General features: G+C 36.1%; 2 protein-coding genes and 1 long non-coding RNA gene across 3 annotated transcripts; all 3 read left to right on the forward strand.

The window, feature by feature from the left end:
- Positions 1-310: 310 nt before the first annotated feature.
- LOC141350933 (uncharacterized) lies at positions 311-889 on the forward strand. The gene is made up of 2 exons (XR_012359022.1): positions 311-570; positions 750-889. It is a non-coding gene; the product is annotated as an uncharacterized lncRNA (long non-coding RNA).
- Positions 890-5624: 4735 nt separating this feature from the next.
- Positions 5625-7652, forward strand: LOC141351200 (junctional adhesion molecule-like). The gene is made up of 3 exons (XM_073857770.1): positions 5625-6179; positions 6801-7145; positions 7231-7652. Exons 1-3 carry the CDS (start codon positions 6128-6130, stop codon positions 7608-7610), a joined length of 777 nt encoding a protein of 258 aa, XP_073713871.1. The 5' UTR covers positions 5625-6127; the 3' UTR covers positions 7611-7652.
- A 4821-nt stretch (positions 7653-12473) lies between these two features.
- LOC141351201 (uncharacterized) lies at positions 12474-18923 on the forward strand. Its single transcript, XM_073857771.1, has 10 exons — positions 12474-12642; positions 13957-14043; positions 14356-14448; positions 15664-15710; positions 16419-16446; positions 16668-16781; positions 16868-17002; positions 17351-17431; positions 17816-17914; positions 18510-18923. Exons 2-10 carry the CDS (start codon positions 13977-13979, stop codon positions 18626-18628), a joined length of 783 nt encoding a protein of 260 aa, XP_073713872.1. The 5' UTR covers positions 12474-12642; positions 13957-13976; the 3' UTR covers positions 18629-18923.
- The last annotated feature ends 190 nt before the right edge of the window (positions 18924-19113 follow it).

The following is a 19113-nucleotide window of genomic DNA, read 5'->3' on the forward strand; positions in this document are numbered from 1 at the left end:
CAGCGCATTTCCATGTGTTTCGAATTATAAACTCACACATCCACCCCAAACTTATCTTCATCAGAATAATAGACTGTAAAAAAAGATGGATGACACAACGTCGCTTCCTTCCATTGTAATAAATTGAAGACAAAATGTCTGACCATGCGCGCTGTCTTGTACTGCAGCCAGCCACCAGGGGGCGATCTAAGAGCCAGAGGCTTCACTTTTCAAGATGTATGAGGCACACCTGGCGATCCAAACTCATGAGTTTTATCACTAAGGAGCCATTCAAATGTACTTTTACAGACATCCTCATGATAAACAATTACTGTCCGAATTTTGTGAACAAAATCATCAAATTTCAGTTTAATGCATTAGCATCATCTAGTGTTTTTGTATAAACAAGGATACTCTCCTGGTCATTTGTTAGATCTACTGTAAGAGTGTGCTATTGTATAGTAGGCTACATCTGCATCAAAACATCTGTGCTTTAACTGAGAGGATGAACAGATTTCTAAACAGATCCACTATCCTTTCTCTCACTGTTCTGATCTTACAGATATTAAAACCTGTCTACAGTGTTGTCAGGTTAGTATCATTTATAAATATGCATTCATATCAGACTTAATAGCTATTACACGATCGTCCAAAATCATATATTAATTTTACAGCTGACCTGGATTACAATTCAATTGCTTATATCTTGTTGAATCACTGTCCTAAAGCAAATCGATTTAGTAATATTGTTTTCAACATCTTGCACACAGAGAGCAGCAGGATCAGCTGAAACTCCAGCTACTGCAACAATCCAGAACACAGAAGAAAATGAACTGAATCCTCAACTGGGTGAAGCTCTCATTCAGTCTCACGAGTGTAATGAAAGAATAACACAAAATGTTTAACACAACTACAACATTGTTAATAGTGATTACACACAACAACTCAAAATGCTTCACCTTTGTTCATAGGCGCAGGAAGATATTTTTGGTAAAGGGTGCAGGGTGGGGGGGTTATAGAACGTAGAGTTATAGAATTCTAAAGGTGTTCAAAAGCTCTGTACTCTGCAGACCACTATGTCTTCTTTTAAAAACTCACTCGCACCTCCCATCCATAAAGTACAGCTGAGCTGGTGCATACAAACTATATAGCCTATTGCAACATAGTAGAGTTAAGATTCTCTGCCCGGGCCGTTATTTTCCGCTACTATCCTTGGGCCGGGCCGGGCCGGGCTGTTGATTAACCATATTTTTAATCATCACTTTATTAGCCTGGGTGGGGAGAAAGCTATGCCATATAATCAGAAATATTACATATAGACTATATTTAGGCTAAAGTAACAAATGTGTCCAAAAAGTTACACAAATTACAAAAAAGATTTGTAAAAGTTACAACTTGTGTCGTGTGGAGTCTCCTCTGGCACCCATCACGCACCAGGTCTGCTGTGCTGTATGCTGTAGCTTAAGTGCAACATGGAGTTTGAAGATGTAAAGAAAAACAACCCATGAGAATTACCTTTGAGCAAGTTTGGAGGAAAGTCAGAGGTATGGAACCAGTTTATGAACACGTATGCATTCTCACTCGTGCCAGTAGCCTAGATAATACGCCTTCTTTGTTGTCCTTTTGCTTAAGTTGTTAATATTTCTAAATTCTAACATGGAAACTTTATTGACATCACTCGAGTTAAGGCGATTAATAGACCTTTCAATTCATGGGTTTCATTTAATTCAATGTTTTAAACGTAAATGTAATATTTGTGTTTTAAGTTTTGTTTCAGTTTGCCTCCGCACGGCGGTGTAAAAATAAGAAATTTTTTGACTTAAAACATCATATCTTAAATTATGAAATATATTCCATATGGATTCATTTGGATTTACAGATGTTTAACATTAAAATCGATGCATGAGAATAATTTATATTAATTTTTAAAATACCCACCACTCTTAAATGTTGCATGTTCCTTATTGTACATTAAGGCTTTAAAATTTTGTTTCTTTCATGACGTTTTAATCATTTAATTCAATCGCTTTTACTTTCATTCAATAAAGCACGTTTTGTAACATTTACATGTGCGTTAATCACAGAAAATAAACAACAAAACAAATTGGCTATATTTTTTATATTTTTTGAAAAGATGACGAACTAGAAAATCGTTTCCTGAGCTTAGGTTGGACACCTTTTTGCATCAGAATAGGCCTAAAATGTAAAAATAGACCAACATATTTTGTTTAAAATTTATTCTTAAACCATGTTAAATTATTTTAGAGTAGTAGGCCTTCTCCTATATGCCATCCACACTCCACAGTTTATTCTTGTTCATTTTCTGTGTGTATCATTGTTGCATGCGCACTTTTTACGCATACAAACTAAAATGTTATTTATATAGTGCGACCATTGTAAATCATATATTAGCAATACATGCATAGTCAAAATGTTTGTTAATATAACAATGAGCTTGATGCACCAGGATCAGGGGCAAGTTCAATCTCACACCGGTGCGCAACGTTTTGCTACGGTTTCCGGGTTGAACGACATGTTTCCTGGAAACGGTGTGCAACAGGTTTTAGATGCGTTTTCCCTTGTATGGTGGGTGTGTCAGAATTGTCGGCCCAATCAGCGGCAAGATGTATATAAACCACGCAGTACTAAAGAGACAGCTTGTTCAATGGGTTCAAGTTGGAATGTTGTCTTTCATTCTGGATGGCAAGGTCAGTGACTGTAACACTGAGGGTATTTTACAGTATTAAACACACATTTATAACGATTTCATCAGGCTTCAGAAACATTTCATAAAGAACACATAGAATGTCCTCTCAGCTACCGTAGTTGCAACTCTTGTGTCATTACAACAGGGTGTTCAACACATCACTGTTTCTGTTTAATAAACGTTGTGCAACGTTTTGTCGGGGCTGAACGCAGCCCAGGTTTCAAGATGACAATGTATTTTTTTAAACATATTTATTTTAATTTGTTTAATTTATTAATTTTATTTATTTTTATTTCTGTTGTGTAATTGAAAAAAAAATCAAAATTCTCTTCTGACACATTGCGAAGCTGATAGATACAGATAGCCTAGTAAACTCATTCGTCATTCTATGTGGCTGTGAGGGTGCTTGTGTGTTATGCTTATGCGTATTCGCAGCGTATCGGCTGAATCGCAATCATGTCGTCAAGGCAAATCTGAATGGCTAATACACACTGAAATTTTAAAATTACTAACCTTATCCCTCTCTTCATCACACACCCCAAACATGTTTTGGAACAGAAACAAACAACAATCAGAGATATAGACCAATTTAGGGTAGACGTCACAGTTACGTCACCTCAAGCTGCGCATGCAATGCGGTTGCAGAAAAACAGTGGAAATGAATTAGACATGAGTGAAAAGAGCAAGATAACTCACTAGAAAATGTCTTGTTGTGCTGTTAAGTGTCAGAATAAGAATGCCAAAAAAGATGGCTTTCATTTTTATAGAATACCATCGTCGAAGACACCATTTGAAGATAAACGTAGTTGTTTATGATTACAATAAGCCCTTAAACGGACAGAATGGAGCGAGGAAATCATCTGGAAATCTTTTAATAATTAGAATAGAAAATAAGTAGAGAAGATGTCCGGTGTTCTGTTGAAGTCTGATCCCTTCATGTGTTTCTTATAGCGTTTTTATCACGTTACAATTATAATTTATTCAGAATAAATGTTTTTTTATACTGAAAAATCAATAATATCAAAATTTTTTTTAATATTTCATAATTTTTTCGTTTTCTATTATTTCTTTTTATTTCCTTATATCTTAGCTTATGTCTTCTTCCTGTTTGTTCTAAAATTATTATGTTTACATACTTAATAAATATATATATATAGCACACACACACACACACACACACACACACGATGTAAAGTGTTATTAATATATAAACAGGCCTTTTTAATGTATGTTTAAACATAATACTTTTATAATAGTTTAAGAACAAACACGTAAGATAAATATAAGGAAGAAATAATAGAAAACAGGAAAATTATGAAATATTTAATAAACGCTATTATATATAATACATGATAGTATTGCTTTTATATGTACTTTAGCTATTCAGACTGTAAAAATAATTGATTTAGCAAAAAAGAACAATACATATACATTACATACATGCATATCAGTAGCCAAGCCATTTAAACTTTTTATCCATCTAAAAAATAAACGTAACGTGATTAAAACGATATAAGAAACATTGCACTAAAGGGAAACATAGGGGAATCAGACTTTGACAGAACACCGGATCCATAAAAATCACGGTTTAATGCTAAAACACTTCACAACCCTACTGTGGAGCAGTCACTTTCTGCAACCAGTTTGGCTCCGCCCGCAAAAAAACGTCATCTCTGTTTACAAACACGAAATTGGTCTATTTATAAGCTATCTTTTTATTGTCATCACAGGTGAAATCTTTGAGACCAGGGCACTTCCGGTGCCCATGCCTTTGTTTCTTTTTATGTTTTTTACCAATTGTATTATGGCTTTAGAAAATACATTTTAAACCTTGAGAATGAAATGTATATTCTATATATATATACTTACTATGTATTTGCAGCTGTAGCATGGTTGAATGATTTGTTGTAAATTTCAATGTAATTTTATCAATAAACAAAATGTTAATGCATCTTAAATATTGTCTTAATTGTGGGTATATGGCGGGTGGCACAATTGCATTTTGCCCTAAAGCAGCAGTTGAGCTTGCGCTGCTGTTCTGTTGCTTTGTGCTACCTTACACTGGACAGAATGATTTTTGGAGTACTGTAACAGGCTTTTTTGTCATGTTTTTTTTTTTTATTACAGCTCAATTTTTAATTTGTGGTTCATAAATCAGTTAATGTGTTCTATATTTCATTTACACCTGTGGTTAGCACTAAAACGCCCCCTTTATCTGATTGGCCAAATTTTCACCTAACTTCTTTCTGTCTGGCATTTGGCACTGTCAAATCCTTCAAGTTTGCAACGTGAAGCAGAAATATATTTTATGCTGCTGCAAAGCTTTGCTTCTAATGTACAACAATGGAGAGATTGCAAGCCATGCAATATGCTGACACTGAATTTGAGTTTATAACAATTATTATTTCTGTTAGGAGCATTGTGACATTTTTGTAGTTTGTCCATGAGTAGATATTTTCCATGTCCCAGTGATAAATGCAAAAGTAAAATGTACTGTATTACCCACTGGACGGGAAATGATTCAATGTAAAAATGAATCATTGTAAAAATGTTGATATTTACGTCAAATCAAATAGTGTGAAATATGTAAAGAGTAATTTGATGACAGGCCGTTGAATTATTGAAAAAAATAATGCACACCCAAGGTGGTAATGTGTCATGATGCAAAGCAGAGTGAGCATTATTTTCAAATATTACAACACTTTAAAATTGTCTGGATGATTTTTGACCCATAATGGGTTAATATTGGACAGAACACAACGCTGGGTTAACATTGACCCAATGCTGGGTTGTTTTAACTCAGCTGCTGGGTTATTATACCCCATGGTTGCATAACAACAACCCCCTTGGGACTTTTTTTAACCAGTGGTGTGTTCTGTCCAATATTTACCCATTATGGGTCAAAAATCATCCAGACAATTTTAGAGTGAAAGGACGGGAGACAATTATTCTGCTTATATTTGTATTGTCTTCTATAATATATAGATCTACATAATGAAATGAATTGATATTGATCCTTTGCTAATTGTTTATGAATTAAAAAATGTTGCACAATTGCTTAACAATAACAACTATGAAGATTATTTAACACATCTCAGTTCAGAGGTCGGTTCTGTTAGGTCTGACTGATGATGGCTCACTGTACAGATCTCCCCCTACTGGACGCATCAAGAACAACAGGGGACTAAAACTGCCTGGGCCGTTATCTGCCTGGGCACCTTGGTCGTATATCTGCCTCCTCCAGGTCTGTTAAAACTTGAAAAGATAACAGTCTGACCCAACCCAGCCCTTACAACAAATCGAAAGTCAACGTAATTTAGCTAAATGTTCACCGTCCATCAACATTTTATGAACATGATCGTCCGTCAGCGCAAAAATACTTTAACGATAAATTATAGTAGACCTGATCATTTAGTTTAATTGTGTATATACAGTATAAATATGCATCTGCTTTATCTTCTTTTAATGTCAGTATTGCTGAGGATCGCTGATGGTGAGTGAACTCATCTGTTTACTAAGAAAAAATGTATATGACACACACACACGCACACCAGTATGGTTGGGTGAATCCTGGTTTTCAGGATTTTCTCAAAAAAGATCTGTAGTTCAGTGGTGTTCCTCTGTTCTGTTTGTGTGCAGACTTCAGACTTATATGATGTATACACTAAAGTTAAGATGTGCAATCTTACTAAATTTATAAAACAAGTTAAAACTCACCTACCACCTCCTGAATTAAGAAATATTACGAATCTCCATAATACAACATGCTTGCATAAAAAATGTAAATGAGTGATTATTTTACTATATTACCACAGATTAAGAATGTGGCAGACTAAAGATATGTTGTTGTTGTTTTTTATAACTTAAACTAACACTTTATTTTGATGTTCCACTTTGAAATTCTGTTTAAATAAAAAGATTTGACAAATGCAAAAATGCATAAAAGCTCACCTGAAACTGCCTTTACAGTCAAAGTAGAAAACAATTTTCATTCAGATCATTGATGAATGTGACTTTTATTTAAAGTGAAACATAAACAGAAAGTAAACTTTTTATAAAAACTGAGCTTGAGCATTCTGTGATATCTTTATTTAATAAATAGTTTGATGTTTAGGCTTTACACTGAAGGGTTCTTCAGGTCCTCTGGTTGTTCCTCTGGGAGGTTCAGTGGTTCTGCCCTGTTCTGTTGATTCACTCTTATCACTGGAGGATCTGGAGGTGGAATGGAGAAGATCAGACTCACAGACTCTCATTCATCTGTATCAAGATGAAGATATCAGACCAGAGGCTCAACATCAGGATTATCATGATAGAGCTCATTTCTTCACTGAAGACATTAAACATGGAAACTTCTCTCTTCGACTAGATCATGTGAGAACTGAAGATGAGGGACAATATACATGTAAAGTTTACATTGGACACGAGTCTGGAGAAGCTGTGGTGGAAATTAAACATGTTGGTGAGTAAAAATCATACAAATTCAGGTTAAACATTAAACACTACGTTTTATGTTGTGATTATTCTGTTCTGTTCAATTCTTTCAGAGCGTTTGATAGTTTCAGGTTCAAGTCCCTCCATATCTGCATCTGTGGGTGATGATGTCACTCTGAGCTGCTCTGTGAATTCTCACATCAAACCTGAAGAGATTGAAGAGGTTTCATGGAGGAAAACAGATAAAGATGAAGAAATCCCAGTTCTGCTTTATCAATACAATGAAACTTTATCAGACGCTTCAGATGAGCGATACAGAGACAGAGTTGAGTTCTTCACTGATGAAATCCACAGAGGAAACTTCTCTCTCAGACTGAAGAGAGTCAGAACTGAAGATAAAGGAGTTTACATCTGTCAAGTGTTTACTGGACGACTTTCAGCAAACACAACTGTAATACTGGAAAGACTGGGTGAGTCAATGAAGAAATTATAAAAACACACTGTGCAACATTTTGAATTTTTCCTACGATATCTAGAGGTTGCTCAAAGCCTTTAAATATTTCCAAAATCACATATTTTTGCAAAAACGCACAACACACATAAAACTTGCTTTTTGGAGGGTAACTTTGTTCCAGTTATTTCAGTCTCTTCTGATCCGAGTAACCATATAGCGGTTACAGACTTGCTTCATGTTGCTTCAGCCATTGTCTAGTGTATATTGTGTTATTGTGCTTCATTCACGCTTTCTTGAAGACATATCACAACTAAAACAGGAGTTTTAATTGCATGGAGCATGGTCAAATAAGTCCATTGCTGCCATAAGTATATATTATTAAAGCAATAAGCCCCAAGAAGCAGTGGGTTACCACTTCGCGTCGTGCCTAACAACGCCCCTTAGTTGTTATAAAATGCACTGTAACCCCACTGCTTCGCGGGGTTTATTGCTTTTATAAAACGGTTACTTCATATGCCATTCAAAACACGCTGTTTTAGTGTTGAGTGAATGCGTCAGTGTTTAAGTTGGGTAAGATCGCCACCTAGTGGATAGCGGAAATATGAATTTGAGGTAGAAACAACTCAGGGAGCGTTTTCTCTTTATTGATTAGATGAATCAACAATATTTATTGACATGTATCTGGATATCGCCATAATTGTGCAATTGTATACAAATAAAAAATATGATTAAGACTGTGGTGTTTATTTTCATAAATCAGTACGCAGCAACAGTGGCGCAGTGATACTTATGTAATGCGGTCTGAACCGTGGGTTTACCGGGGTATTTTATCACGGCTTATACCACGGGTCTGTTGAATGCTGTATTCTGATTGGCTGAGAAATGTTCCGTGGGTATGCATTAATTTCTGATAACTGCACACCTAACTTGTCAAATGTCTTAAAAATAGGCACCAGAGCAATGTTTGTGGTAACCGTGGTATAAGAGGAATAATTGACTCCGGTCCTTTTAATTATTTGAAAATAATGCACACCCGCGGTGTAACTCCGCTTCGCATCATGCCGCATTTCACCTTGGGTGTGCATTATTTTCTTATAATTCAATGGCCTGTCGTCAATTATTCCTTACTTAGAATGCGTTTCATCAGAATGAAGAACCAGAACTGCCCGTTTTATAATAATCAATTATACATGCTAGCACAAAGTTTCACATAATACACAAATGTGTTAAACTTCAAAGGTCTTGAGCAACCTCTAAATATTAATTAATATTTCAAAAAATGTTTTTTAATTCAAACATATTGGTGGGGTGAGAGCATGAACTTTTAAAATGTGAAAAATAAGGACCACCCTAATGTTGATTGTGTTCCTTTAAGGTTTTAAACAGATCTTTCTTATAAAGAACAGTACAGTAGGTGTCAGCATTACTCAACTGAATCTAAAGGTGCTACAGTGCAGCAGATTAAATGTGTTTTACAGCTTTATGTGTTTACATGCACAAAATTTTGTCAATCCGACTGATTTTTTTATCCGATTTCAGGTCACGACAATACAGTTTACATGCACCCTAAACATTGCAATCTGATTAAAATGTTAGTTTACATGTACATTCTCTATAATCTGAACCGAATGTCTGCCCAAGCGCACAGCCAGGGTTGCCAGATTCGCTTATCAAAGCCAGTCCAATGGACATTCAAAACTATTCCAAAAGCATCCCAATGACCATATATAGCCCAAATACCAATAACAAATAAACAAAAAAATTCTTAGTATAAAAGAAGCCCAAATCTGAACTCCCCCCAAAAAATTGAGGACTTGGCAACGCAGTGCACATTATCTCTCGTTGAGTTCCCGCTTGGATAAATGTATAAAAAGTTGAAGAAAGTTGTTCTTAAGAAGTGATTCAGATATAGGCAAAGAAAATTTTTTCTAAAGGCACAGTGCTATTTTACTGCTTTATATGTAATGTTATGAAAGTACACATGAACGCTGCAAAATGTACAGCGCGTGACCCCATTACCTTTATTAATTATTAATAATGTGTGTTGCTATTGCCGTGCTGTTGCATGTTTCTGTGATGATAATCATGTGATAAGAGGTAAAGATAAGGCGTAAACTTAAAGTCACCATGAAACGGAAGTAGCGATTGTCTTATTTTACCCGTCGTGACATATCTCCGAGTGAAATGGCTTCTGAAATTAAATAAGATTTAGGGCTGGACTTTAATTAATCCATTGAGATCTGATTGGATCATTGAAGTTGAGTTGTGTTGCTAACTGCTAATCGCTGCGACCACCCACTTGCCATACCATATGACCGGAAGTAAAGAGAGATTCGCGTTTTTATTAAACATAATGAGGGCACATTAATTTTCACAAAATTATGAAGCTCACAGATCAAGTCATTTGTAAATTTACCACAAAATTCCACCAAAAATAACAGTTTTTCATTTAAATTTCATTTCGACTTTAAGCAGAATTGTTCTGCGTATGTGCACAATGTATTTTTGCATCCGAATAAGAAAATACCATTCACTACAATTGATGATTCCGATTTTGTATTTACTTTGTAAGCAGCAATGTATTGACTTTGTTTCTGTGATTTATCGCTGCTAATATCTCGCCAATAATCATTACATATCGTGTGTTTGTGTGTTACAGGTTTCTCAGTTTTACACATATTGGTGTTGATTCTCTGTATTACTGCATGTGGATCTGCTCTTCTGTTCTGCTCTCTCATCTACTGCAGACCAAACACGGGTATGTTTACATAAATAAATTCTTTAATTCAGAGACTAATGAATCATTTGTTCTTCACATAAATAAAAACTAATTGAAATTATCTCCTGATTTTAAATCTGCACTCCTGATAAAGAGTATACCATATTTGCTCAATGATTATGTACAAGTAAGCTTTATTTTAAATTCATTTTATTTTTAACTAAATGTCAATTTTTTTTAGGGTTCATTGTAGAAGGTTATAACTGTGTTCATTTTGGAGATGCAGTGGTTCTGCCCTGTTTCATTGATCCATGTTTAATAAAAGAAGATCTGAAGGTGGAATGGAGTAAATCAGGCTTGGAGAGTCCAGTGTGTGTGTATGAAGATGGAGATATGAGACCAGAGGTCCAGCATCAGGATTATCATGATAGAGCTCATTTCTTGACTGAGAAAATGAAACATGGAGACTTCTCCCTCCTGTTGAAGAATCTGACAGCTGAAGATGAGGGACAATACACATGTAAAGTTTACTCTGGACAGAGATCTGTTTTTTCAGTCAGTGTGAGATTGAAACACAAAGGTAAGTAAAATAAATTGGGTATATAATTGAGTACTTTAGTGTTATATAATAATATTAAATCTGTGTCCAGACAGTAAAGTGAGGTTGATTTCATATAGTTATAAATGTAACAGTCATTTATGGATGTGCGGCAATGGGTGGGGTTTTATTAACAATTTAAATCCCCCCCTAACCTAAAAAATGCACTTTTAAATGTGTTTCTATCAGAAAATAAATTACGAGTTGCAGTTCCCCTGACGCAGGAAAGCACCTAGACCCGACGGACTCCGTGTCCTACTCAATAGAAAATGGGCTCGTGTTCCCTCGCTGTTACGCCATGCCAAATTTCGAGGCCCTGCGAACATCAACCCCTAGGATATAGGCCTTTCCGTCTGCCGCTTAATAAGTTACAAATGGACCTTCGCGAGACAAAGGAGGCACCTGTATCCGTGGAACTCTGGGTCCCGACACGGTTTTCAGGCCCCTGTGACCTTTGACCCCCGAAATATTCATGTGATAATATGACAGATCAAGTCATTTGTAAATTTACCACAAAATTCCACCAAAAATAACAGTTTTTCATTTAAATTTCATTTCGACATTAAGCAGAATTGTTCTGCGTGCCAAACTTTGGGGGGTTTTTTGGTCAGGGGGATAAAATAGGCTGTCTGCAGGAGCGAAGAAGACTGCGGTGAGGCTAGGGGGTCAGGGGGATGAAGTGATGCTCCCTGGACGAGATGAAGAAAACTAAGCAATCAGGGGGATAAACAATGATTTTCCCATAATCTGTGCCTGCATTCACACACATACCGCAAAGATCATGGTAAGACACATGACGTATTTAAAATCCTGCACTTGGTAGGTTTTTTTCCACAGCGTCTGAAGTTTGCTAATTATCTGTGATTTCTCTCTCAAGAAACCACACACGTGCATGTTTGTTTATGCCAAGATCATAGGAGCGCGTGATGCGCTGTTCTGTCACGCTGGTGAATGATCTCAGCTTCAGCACTGATAGTGACGAACTCCCTGATCTCTGCTTTAGTCCAGTTTACAGACATTTCTCATCGTGAATGATGATCTGTGTTCAAATCTTTGTGTCAAAGAAATGAACATAACTTCTGTTTGCGATGACATGTGTCTCCTTACACCATTGTTTCTGTGTCTTGTTCACACCGAATTTTATGGAAATCTTCAATGACCAAAGTGTTGTGTGAATGGGGTTCATGTTTATTTTACACTAAACCTTTTTAGTTCTGCCCTCCTAACACGGATAAATGTTGATGTAGTTTTAGATGCTTCCTTACTGAAGTTGTGTTGATAAACATTTAGCTAACTGTACATTTCATTCTGTATCGGTCACCACTACAAACTCTTCAAAAACATTTGCTGTGGACATAATTAAGTATTAAACAACTTTACTTTGATTTTGTTTTTACAGTCTTTTTTGGTTCGTGGTTCAGTGTGGAACATTCTAGTGATCTGGTTGTTCCTCTGGGAGGTTCAGTGGTTCTGCCCTGTTCTGTTGATTTACTCTTACCACTGGAGGATCTGGAGGTGGAATGGAGAAGATCAGATTTAAAGAATCCATTGTGTGTGTATCAAGATGAAGATATCAGGACAACATCAGGATTATCATGATAGAGCTCATTTCTTCACTGAAGACATTAAACATGGAAACTTCTCCCTCCTGTTGAACAATCTGACAGCTGAAGATGAGGGACAATACACATGTAAAGTTTACATACAGAAATATGAGTTTTCACTAGGCAGAAAGTTGGTACCGAGACTTCTAGGTAAGCAACGGATAAATTTTGAAAACTACTTTTGCTACAATTTTTTCTTTTTTTTTTGCTGTTACAAACATTTTACTTTTGTCTATGTAGTGTTTTTATCTCTGAAAAACTTTTACAGTCATGTATAAAACATAAATTATAAACATAAAAGCTTAAATTAAACAAAAACGAACTCTTCACGTGGCTAAAGCATAAAAATTCATAAATGTGCGGAATTATTTTCCAGTTTAACCAGTTCAGCGAAAGTCCCGCCTTAGAGCTAATCTCATTGGTTAAACCCATATAGCAAAAATACATCTTTTCAAATATAATTTTAAATATATTCAACTTTTTAAAAATTCCAAAATTGCCAAATATATTTAACATTATACATTCACACGGCACGAAAGTGTTAACGCTTGACGGAAGTCTTGTCTGAAGCGTGACGAACAGCCAATCACAGTGGCCGCAACATATGTTCAGATCTTTCATGAACATAATTGGCTGGCTCTGCCTAGGTTATTTGCATAAGGCGATCTGATTGGCTGACGCACGCTTTGCCACTTGAAAAGTTAAGAAATGTTCAACTTCTGCCGCGAGCAACGACAGTGATGCAGCGCCGACAGACCCACAATTCAATTCGTCAATGCATGACGTCACCCATTAAAAGTGAATTTGATCCACTTCGAATGTTGATTAGTGTATATTTTAAATTATGTGTACAAAAACGTTTGATTAACCAATATATTTTTAGCCATTTTTTTTGTATGTTTCCTCTTTCTACAAAATGTATTTAGTATATATTTATATCATATTTTTGGCCAGACAAATTAATTTTTTGTCGTATAGGAATTAGGGGTTAAACACAGGTGTTTATGGGTCGCGTGCGAGAAGGGAGCTTTGACGTAATCTTGTAAACTACATGGCAAAGCGTGAAGCCTCGTTTCTATAGGAATGAACGGAAAACACTTTGCTCGCATCACGTCAGTGCACACGACGGGTCGTTGCACACCAGAGAGAGACGAGGCTTAATGCCACGGACGGCACCCTCAGATATATCATTTACTACCTGTATTTCATGATAAGTGTCATCTACACAAACAGTTGAACCGAATAACAAATATTATGTTGTTTGCATTCCTTAAAAGGGTCTAAAAGGTCATTCGCTGTGTCGCTGCATAAATAATTAATGGGAAACACTTATAAGGATTTTTTGCACCAGTGGTAATTGGATTCAGAAATGAAATTAGAGACTTGAAATGAAACTGAAATAGAGATTTATTTGAAAATTTGATGACTATACATAATGTTTTTAGATTGTTTACAACTCTTCAGTTTCAGGTTTCTGTCTTCAGATGCTTTTGGTCTTCTGTCCAAATCTCATCATGTTCTTTGCTTTTATCTTCTGGGGTGTTTCTGAAGGTCAGAGTTTATCATCATTATATCCCTCAATATATTTACTACACATCCCTGTGCAATGAGTCAAACAATGACATAAAATCTTTTATGAGCCCAAAATGTCCACAAGTAGCAAAGCAGTTATTGAAAGATTGTCATTATTACCAGTGGTGTAGTGGTGTCTGGAGAAGTGGTTATACCCCTAATTTATGCCCCCATTTTTTAAAAGTAGAAGTGTGTATACTTCATGCTATCAAATAAAGAATGGGTATACTCCGTATACCTGTGTATGCCCTTCTTTACACCACTGATTATTACTCTTTGTTTGTGTTTTAGGATCTGTGAATGAGATGATCAGCTGCTGTGCTCTTTATTTTCTCAGACCTCTCACTTTACTCTGGGCGGCTCCATATATAAATGATTTTAAAGGTATGAAGTGACGCTATGGTAGCGCCTCTGCGGGATAGCATCACAGAGATGCTTACTTATGTTTCAATTCTTTCGCAGCACAAGAAGATCCTGAGATTTGCTTTTTGGGGAAAGCATACAAAATATCGTGTCCTAGTCTTTTACTCCCCACATTCAATAAATGTATTAGATGCAGTATTGGCTCAGGGTTCCCACGAGTCCTTGAAATCCTTGAAAGAAAAAATTCAAGGCCCTGGGAAGTTTTTGAAAATATACATATATAGATAGAGGTAATTGAAAATGCTTGAATCTACTTTATGCAAGAAGTTTTTTTGGGAAAAAAATCCCTATTATTCCCTGTGTAGTGTAGGATAATATAAAAATTCTAGACTTTTTAATCACACGTGCTAAACTGTTCGCTTTAAATGGTTATATCTATATGTATGCGAATGCTGATTCATACCAAAATGCTTTTTTGCATAGTTGTGTTTGACACTTGAAAACGTCTCGGGTTACGTATGTAACTGTTGTTCCCTGAGAAGGGAACGAGACGCTGCGTCTCCCTTGCCGTACTTCCTACGTCCCTGTAACGCCGTCTTTGGCAATATTTCAGATAGTGATATACTTCATGGTTCCCACGTCACCCTGTCTTTGTCATTAAGCCTCACCATTGGTTGAATTTGATATACACATTCAGACGCACTTACCCATGGAGGCGTCCCCAAAGTGTCACCGCAGTGACGCAGCGCGAGTTCCCTCGAAAGGGAACTGTAACAATGTATCTTAAAAGGTAACATGATGTAACCTTGCTCTCCCTTGAAATGTGTCCCCACATTTAGTCCTTGAATTTGAGGGTATTGGACCTGGAAAGTCCTTGAAAGGGCCTTGAATTTGAAGTTAACTAAGGTGTGGGAAAAAAAATACACGTTTACAAAATACATGCAAGACACTCCCTTAACATGAGATTATGCGATAATCTGACAAATGTGAGCGTCTTTTATCATAAACCCTTTAGGCGCATCTGCAGCAGGCACTTTTTTGACAAGACACGTGATGCACATAGGTCACTTGACGTGCAGAACACATATTTTGAAATTACGAACCACACACATGACGGGCTACATACATGTTGTGACAAACTTTGCATCGAGCGCCTTAGACATAATATTAGTTTGCGTTCATTTAAACCCGCCATTTCTTCCTCTCATATTTAATTATATCATTTTTGTTTTAAAGACAAAATTAAAACGCTGATTTTGAAGTGCAGTTATGTTGCTGAATATTAGGTGTGTTCGACTTCATGCGGCGCTGCGCAGACCGATCGGCGGCTGACTTGAAGCAGTGCATTTTGGTTAGTACTTTTGTCCGACTTCAGCTGGCGCTGCAGGCACGTGACTGTGTCATATGGTTTTTAAGTACCGCGAGAGCGTTTCGAGAGTAGCCGGCTAGCTCAGCCGGTGCAGCTTCTCCAGAGCGGCTGCCCGGAGTTGTGATGACGTAACAGCTTTACTTGATTGGTCGCCTCATTGATGACAACGATCACGTGCGTTTCAAGTTTAATCCAACCTTTAGTTTCACTAATAAACATTATAATTTCATGTTTTAAAACAGGAAAAACCACTTTAATATCCTTAAATATTTTATATTGTGTCGTGTAATAAAATAAAAATGAAAATAACATACTCTATTGGTATTTTAATAATATATGCTTGTTTCCCGTTATTTTCGGGTATACAGTATAAGCAGCAATTAAAATATTCGATATAAAATGTTTCTGGTTGCAACTTTTTATTAAAAGGTTTGTTTTTATCAAATTCAGCATCTAAGTCACTTCATTTGCGATTACAAACAAGGAAACACGGCGCACACGTCACTACGGCAAGCAGCAGGTGTCCGGCTTGACGGCTCCGTCTTCAGTTCCTCCCTCGACTGCAAGCGGCAAACCTCGCCGATCGGTCTGCGCAGCGCCAGATGATCTCGAACACACCTAATGTCTTTTGGCAGCTGTTTCTTATTCAGGTAAACAAATGCGACACAATCATCATACTGTACATTATCATGAACGCATTCAAATAAGCAGTCACACTTTTTACAAATCATGGTTGTCAGAATTATAGTGAAATATTTTGAAAATTAGTTAGGATAATTTAACAAATGATGTTCATGTTGATCTGTATTCATTTTTAGCTGTGGTTGTGTGTTGGTTTGAAGTTGCTGATTTTGTTTTCTCTTTCCTTCAGTTCTTCTTACAAGTACTTGGGAGAAAATTCTGAATTATGCAGATTTTGACAAAGTTGTGATAATAATCCTGTATGTAATATTGTTTCTGTCCTGCTCCTGCAAATTTAGTAACAGTAAGTATTTCTGTATGAATATCTTTCCATACGTCTTCATATATCACAAATATTCAATAATGTCAATATCAGTATTTGTCTTATAGTTTCAGTTTCACAGATTGGAAATGGAAAAGGACGAATAAATGATATATTGGAGATTGTGGCTGATCTGACTTTTGAAATACTACCTACATTAAAATGCGTCATTCTGTTTTATACATTTGCATCGAGTGGAGGAGGTGAGTTTACATTTATCATTGATCTGAAGTTAATAAATAAACTTTGACTTTGACAGAGAGCAAAACTCTCAGACAGAACACAGACAGGTGTTACAACAACTTATTGCAGTGCATATTCACATACTTTAAACCATTTAATAATGTTTATGATAATGTCCAAGGCATATGAGATGAAATATTAGAGAAAGCTGACAGAAGTAAGCAGAAACAGAAAGTGCCCAGTCTGCGAGTGGTCCTATTTTTTATTTTTTTTTGCTAATAAATAAATACACGTCTGTGGTGAATAAATGTGTTGATATATTGCATCACTATTCAACATCTTTATTAATAGTTCTTTTTTGTTTTTAGGACTCGTCGCTATTGCTGTTTTACTAGTTTTACTACTGATGGCAAACGAAAGAACGTTTTATAAATGTGGCAGGTTGGGCTGTAAGTATACAGTACACAGTAAAGTGAAACCTCAGTTTCGAAACGCAAAGAGAAACTACGGTAGTTTCCACGGGACAAACATGTCGTCGTCTGACACAACATAGGGACAAAATGTGCTCTGTAGAGCAGTTTGTCCATTTAGAGCTACTGTAGAAACATGACAACAACTTCCATGTAGGGAGACCCGTGGTGTACGGAGATAAAAGCAGCTCATAATAATGTAATAAACACAATATGGTTCATTATGTAAGGTCTTTATACACCACTGATAATATAGTTATGTATATTATATTCCATTTCTGTCAAGAGATCCTTCTTAAAGTTAAACAATGCACCTTTAATATGAAAAGTTTTATTAATGAAAACATTCTCACACTTTTTCAGGGTCATGGCCCGTTATAAGAACAGTTTGGCTCCTGGTCATAATCATTTTGAATATAGTGATGATCGGTCTTTACATCTTTACACTGGAAAATGAAACAGGTATTTCAATGTTTTTAATATCATTAAAGAGATACTCCAGCCAAATATCATATATACGCTATGATTTACTCACTCTCAAGCTTTTTGTTTGTTGTTTTGCACTCTGCTCTGTGCCTCCACATTCATCACGTCCCTATGCATTGTACCGATGATGGCAATGAACGCTCACTACAATGAAACACAGTCCTGAAAGCAGAAGAGGTCAAGATGACGGTGTTACTGGAAGCTAAATAAATAAATATGATATTTGGCTGTAGTGTCCCTTTAAGTAGTCGTATATGTTATTATCTAGCAAATATAAGGAGACCCTTACAGACTGAGTTACGCTAAAGTTCATGAACTTAACATTTATGTACAGGAATATACAGTACTATGCAGAAGTTTTAGACACTTGTGAAAAAATACCATGAAATAAAATTGTCTAAATGAATGCAAAGTGAGGTGAATACGAAGTGATATAAACATGATACTCAGACTTATAATATAAATATCTGTTGTTTATGATTTTCTGTCTCTCTCTCTCTCATTCTTCTCCTGTCTGCTGTATAAATGTCATTTAATAAAAGCATAAATATTTTCTCTTTTTAATTCATAGATCCTATTGGATGGTTTTGTGTGATGCTGTTTCTGCAGATACTCTGGGCAGTTGTGAGATTTACAGATCAGTCTTATTACACTTTTCATCTGGGTACAGTATTGATATATCTTCTTTAAATATTTGTGCTCCATTCTGGCAAATCGTTTCACAAAGAGCATATTTTCATAACTGAGTTATTATTATTTTCAAATACTCTTTCAAAAAACCTTCAAAACGATAGATGGTGGTTGGAATTAATAAAATGACAGTGCTGCACTTGTTTGAAGTTGATAGGGTCAACAAAGTCAATTTTAAGAAAAATGAAGTTAAACATATTTTAAGGATCCAAAACAAAATCACGGCCAACATACCTTAAATAGACTGAGGAAGAAGTAGTAGATGACGAGGAAGAGTAAAAGAAAAAGAGTGTACGAGGAGGAAGAGTATGAGGAAGAAGGAGTGAATGAGGAGGAAGAGTATGAGGAAGATGTGGTAGATGAGGAGGAAGAGTATGAGGAAGAAGTAGTGGATGAGGAGGAAGAGTATGAGGAAGAGGTGGTGGATGAGGAGGAAGAGTATGAGGAAGAAGGAGTGAATGAGGAGGAAGAGTATAAGGAAGAGG

This window comes from Misgurnus anguillicaudatus, chromosome 19 (assembly GCF_027580225.2).
Source record: "Misgurnus anguillicaudatus chromosome 19, ASM2758022v2, whole genome shotgun sequence".
In the NCBI taxonomy this organism is placed as follows: Eukaryota; Metazoa; Chordata; class Actinopteri; order Cypriniformes; family Cobitidae; genus Misgurnus; species Misgurnus anguillicaudatus.

Coding starts and splice junctions, on each gene's coding strand:
- LOC141351200 (XM_073857770.1), top strand. CDS start 6,128: ATGCATCTGCTTTATCTTCTTTTAATGTCAGTATTGCTGAGGATCGCT. Junction 6,180..6,800: donor ATTGCTGAGGATCGCTGATG/GTGAGTGAACTC, acceptor TTTGATGTTTAG/GCTTTACACTGAAGGGTTCT. Junction 7,146..7,230: donor GGTGGAAATTAAACATGTTG/GTGAGTAAAAAT, acceptor CAATTCTTTCAG/AGCGTTTGATAGTTTCAGGT.
- LOC141351201 (XM_073857771.1), top strand. CDS start 13,977: ATGCTTTTGGTCTTCTGTCCAAATCTCATCATGTTCTTTGCTTTTATC. Junction 15,711..16,418: donor GCAGTTATGTTGCTGAATAT/TAGGTGTGTTCG, acceptor GAACACACCTAA/TGTCTTTTGGCAGCTGTTTC. Junction 16,782..16,867: donor CTCCTGCAAATTTAGTAACA/GTAAGTATTTCT, acceptor TTTGTCTTATAG/TTTCAGTTTCACAGATTGGA.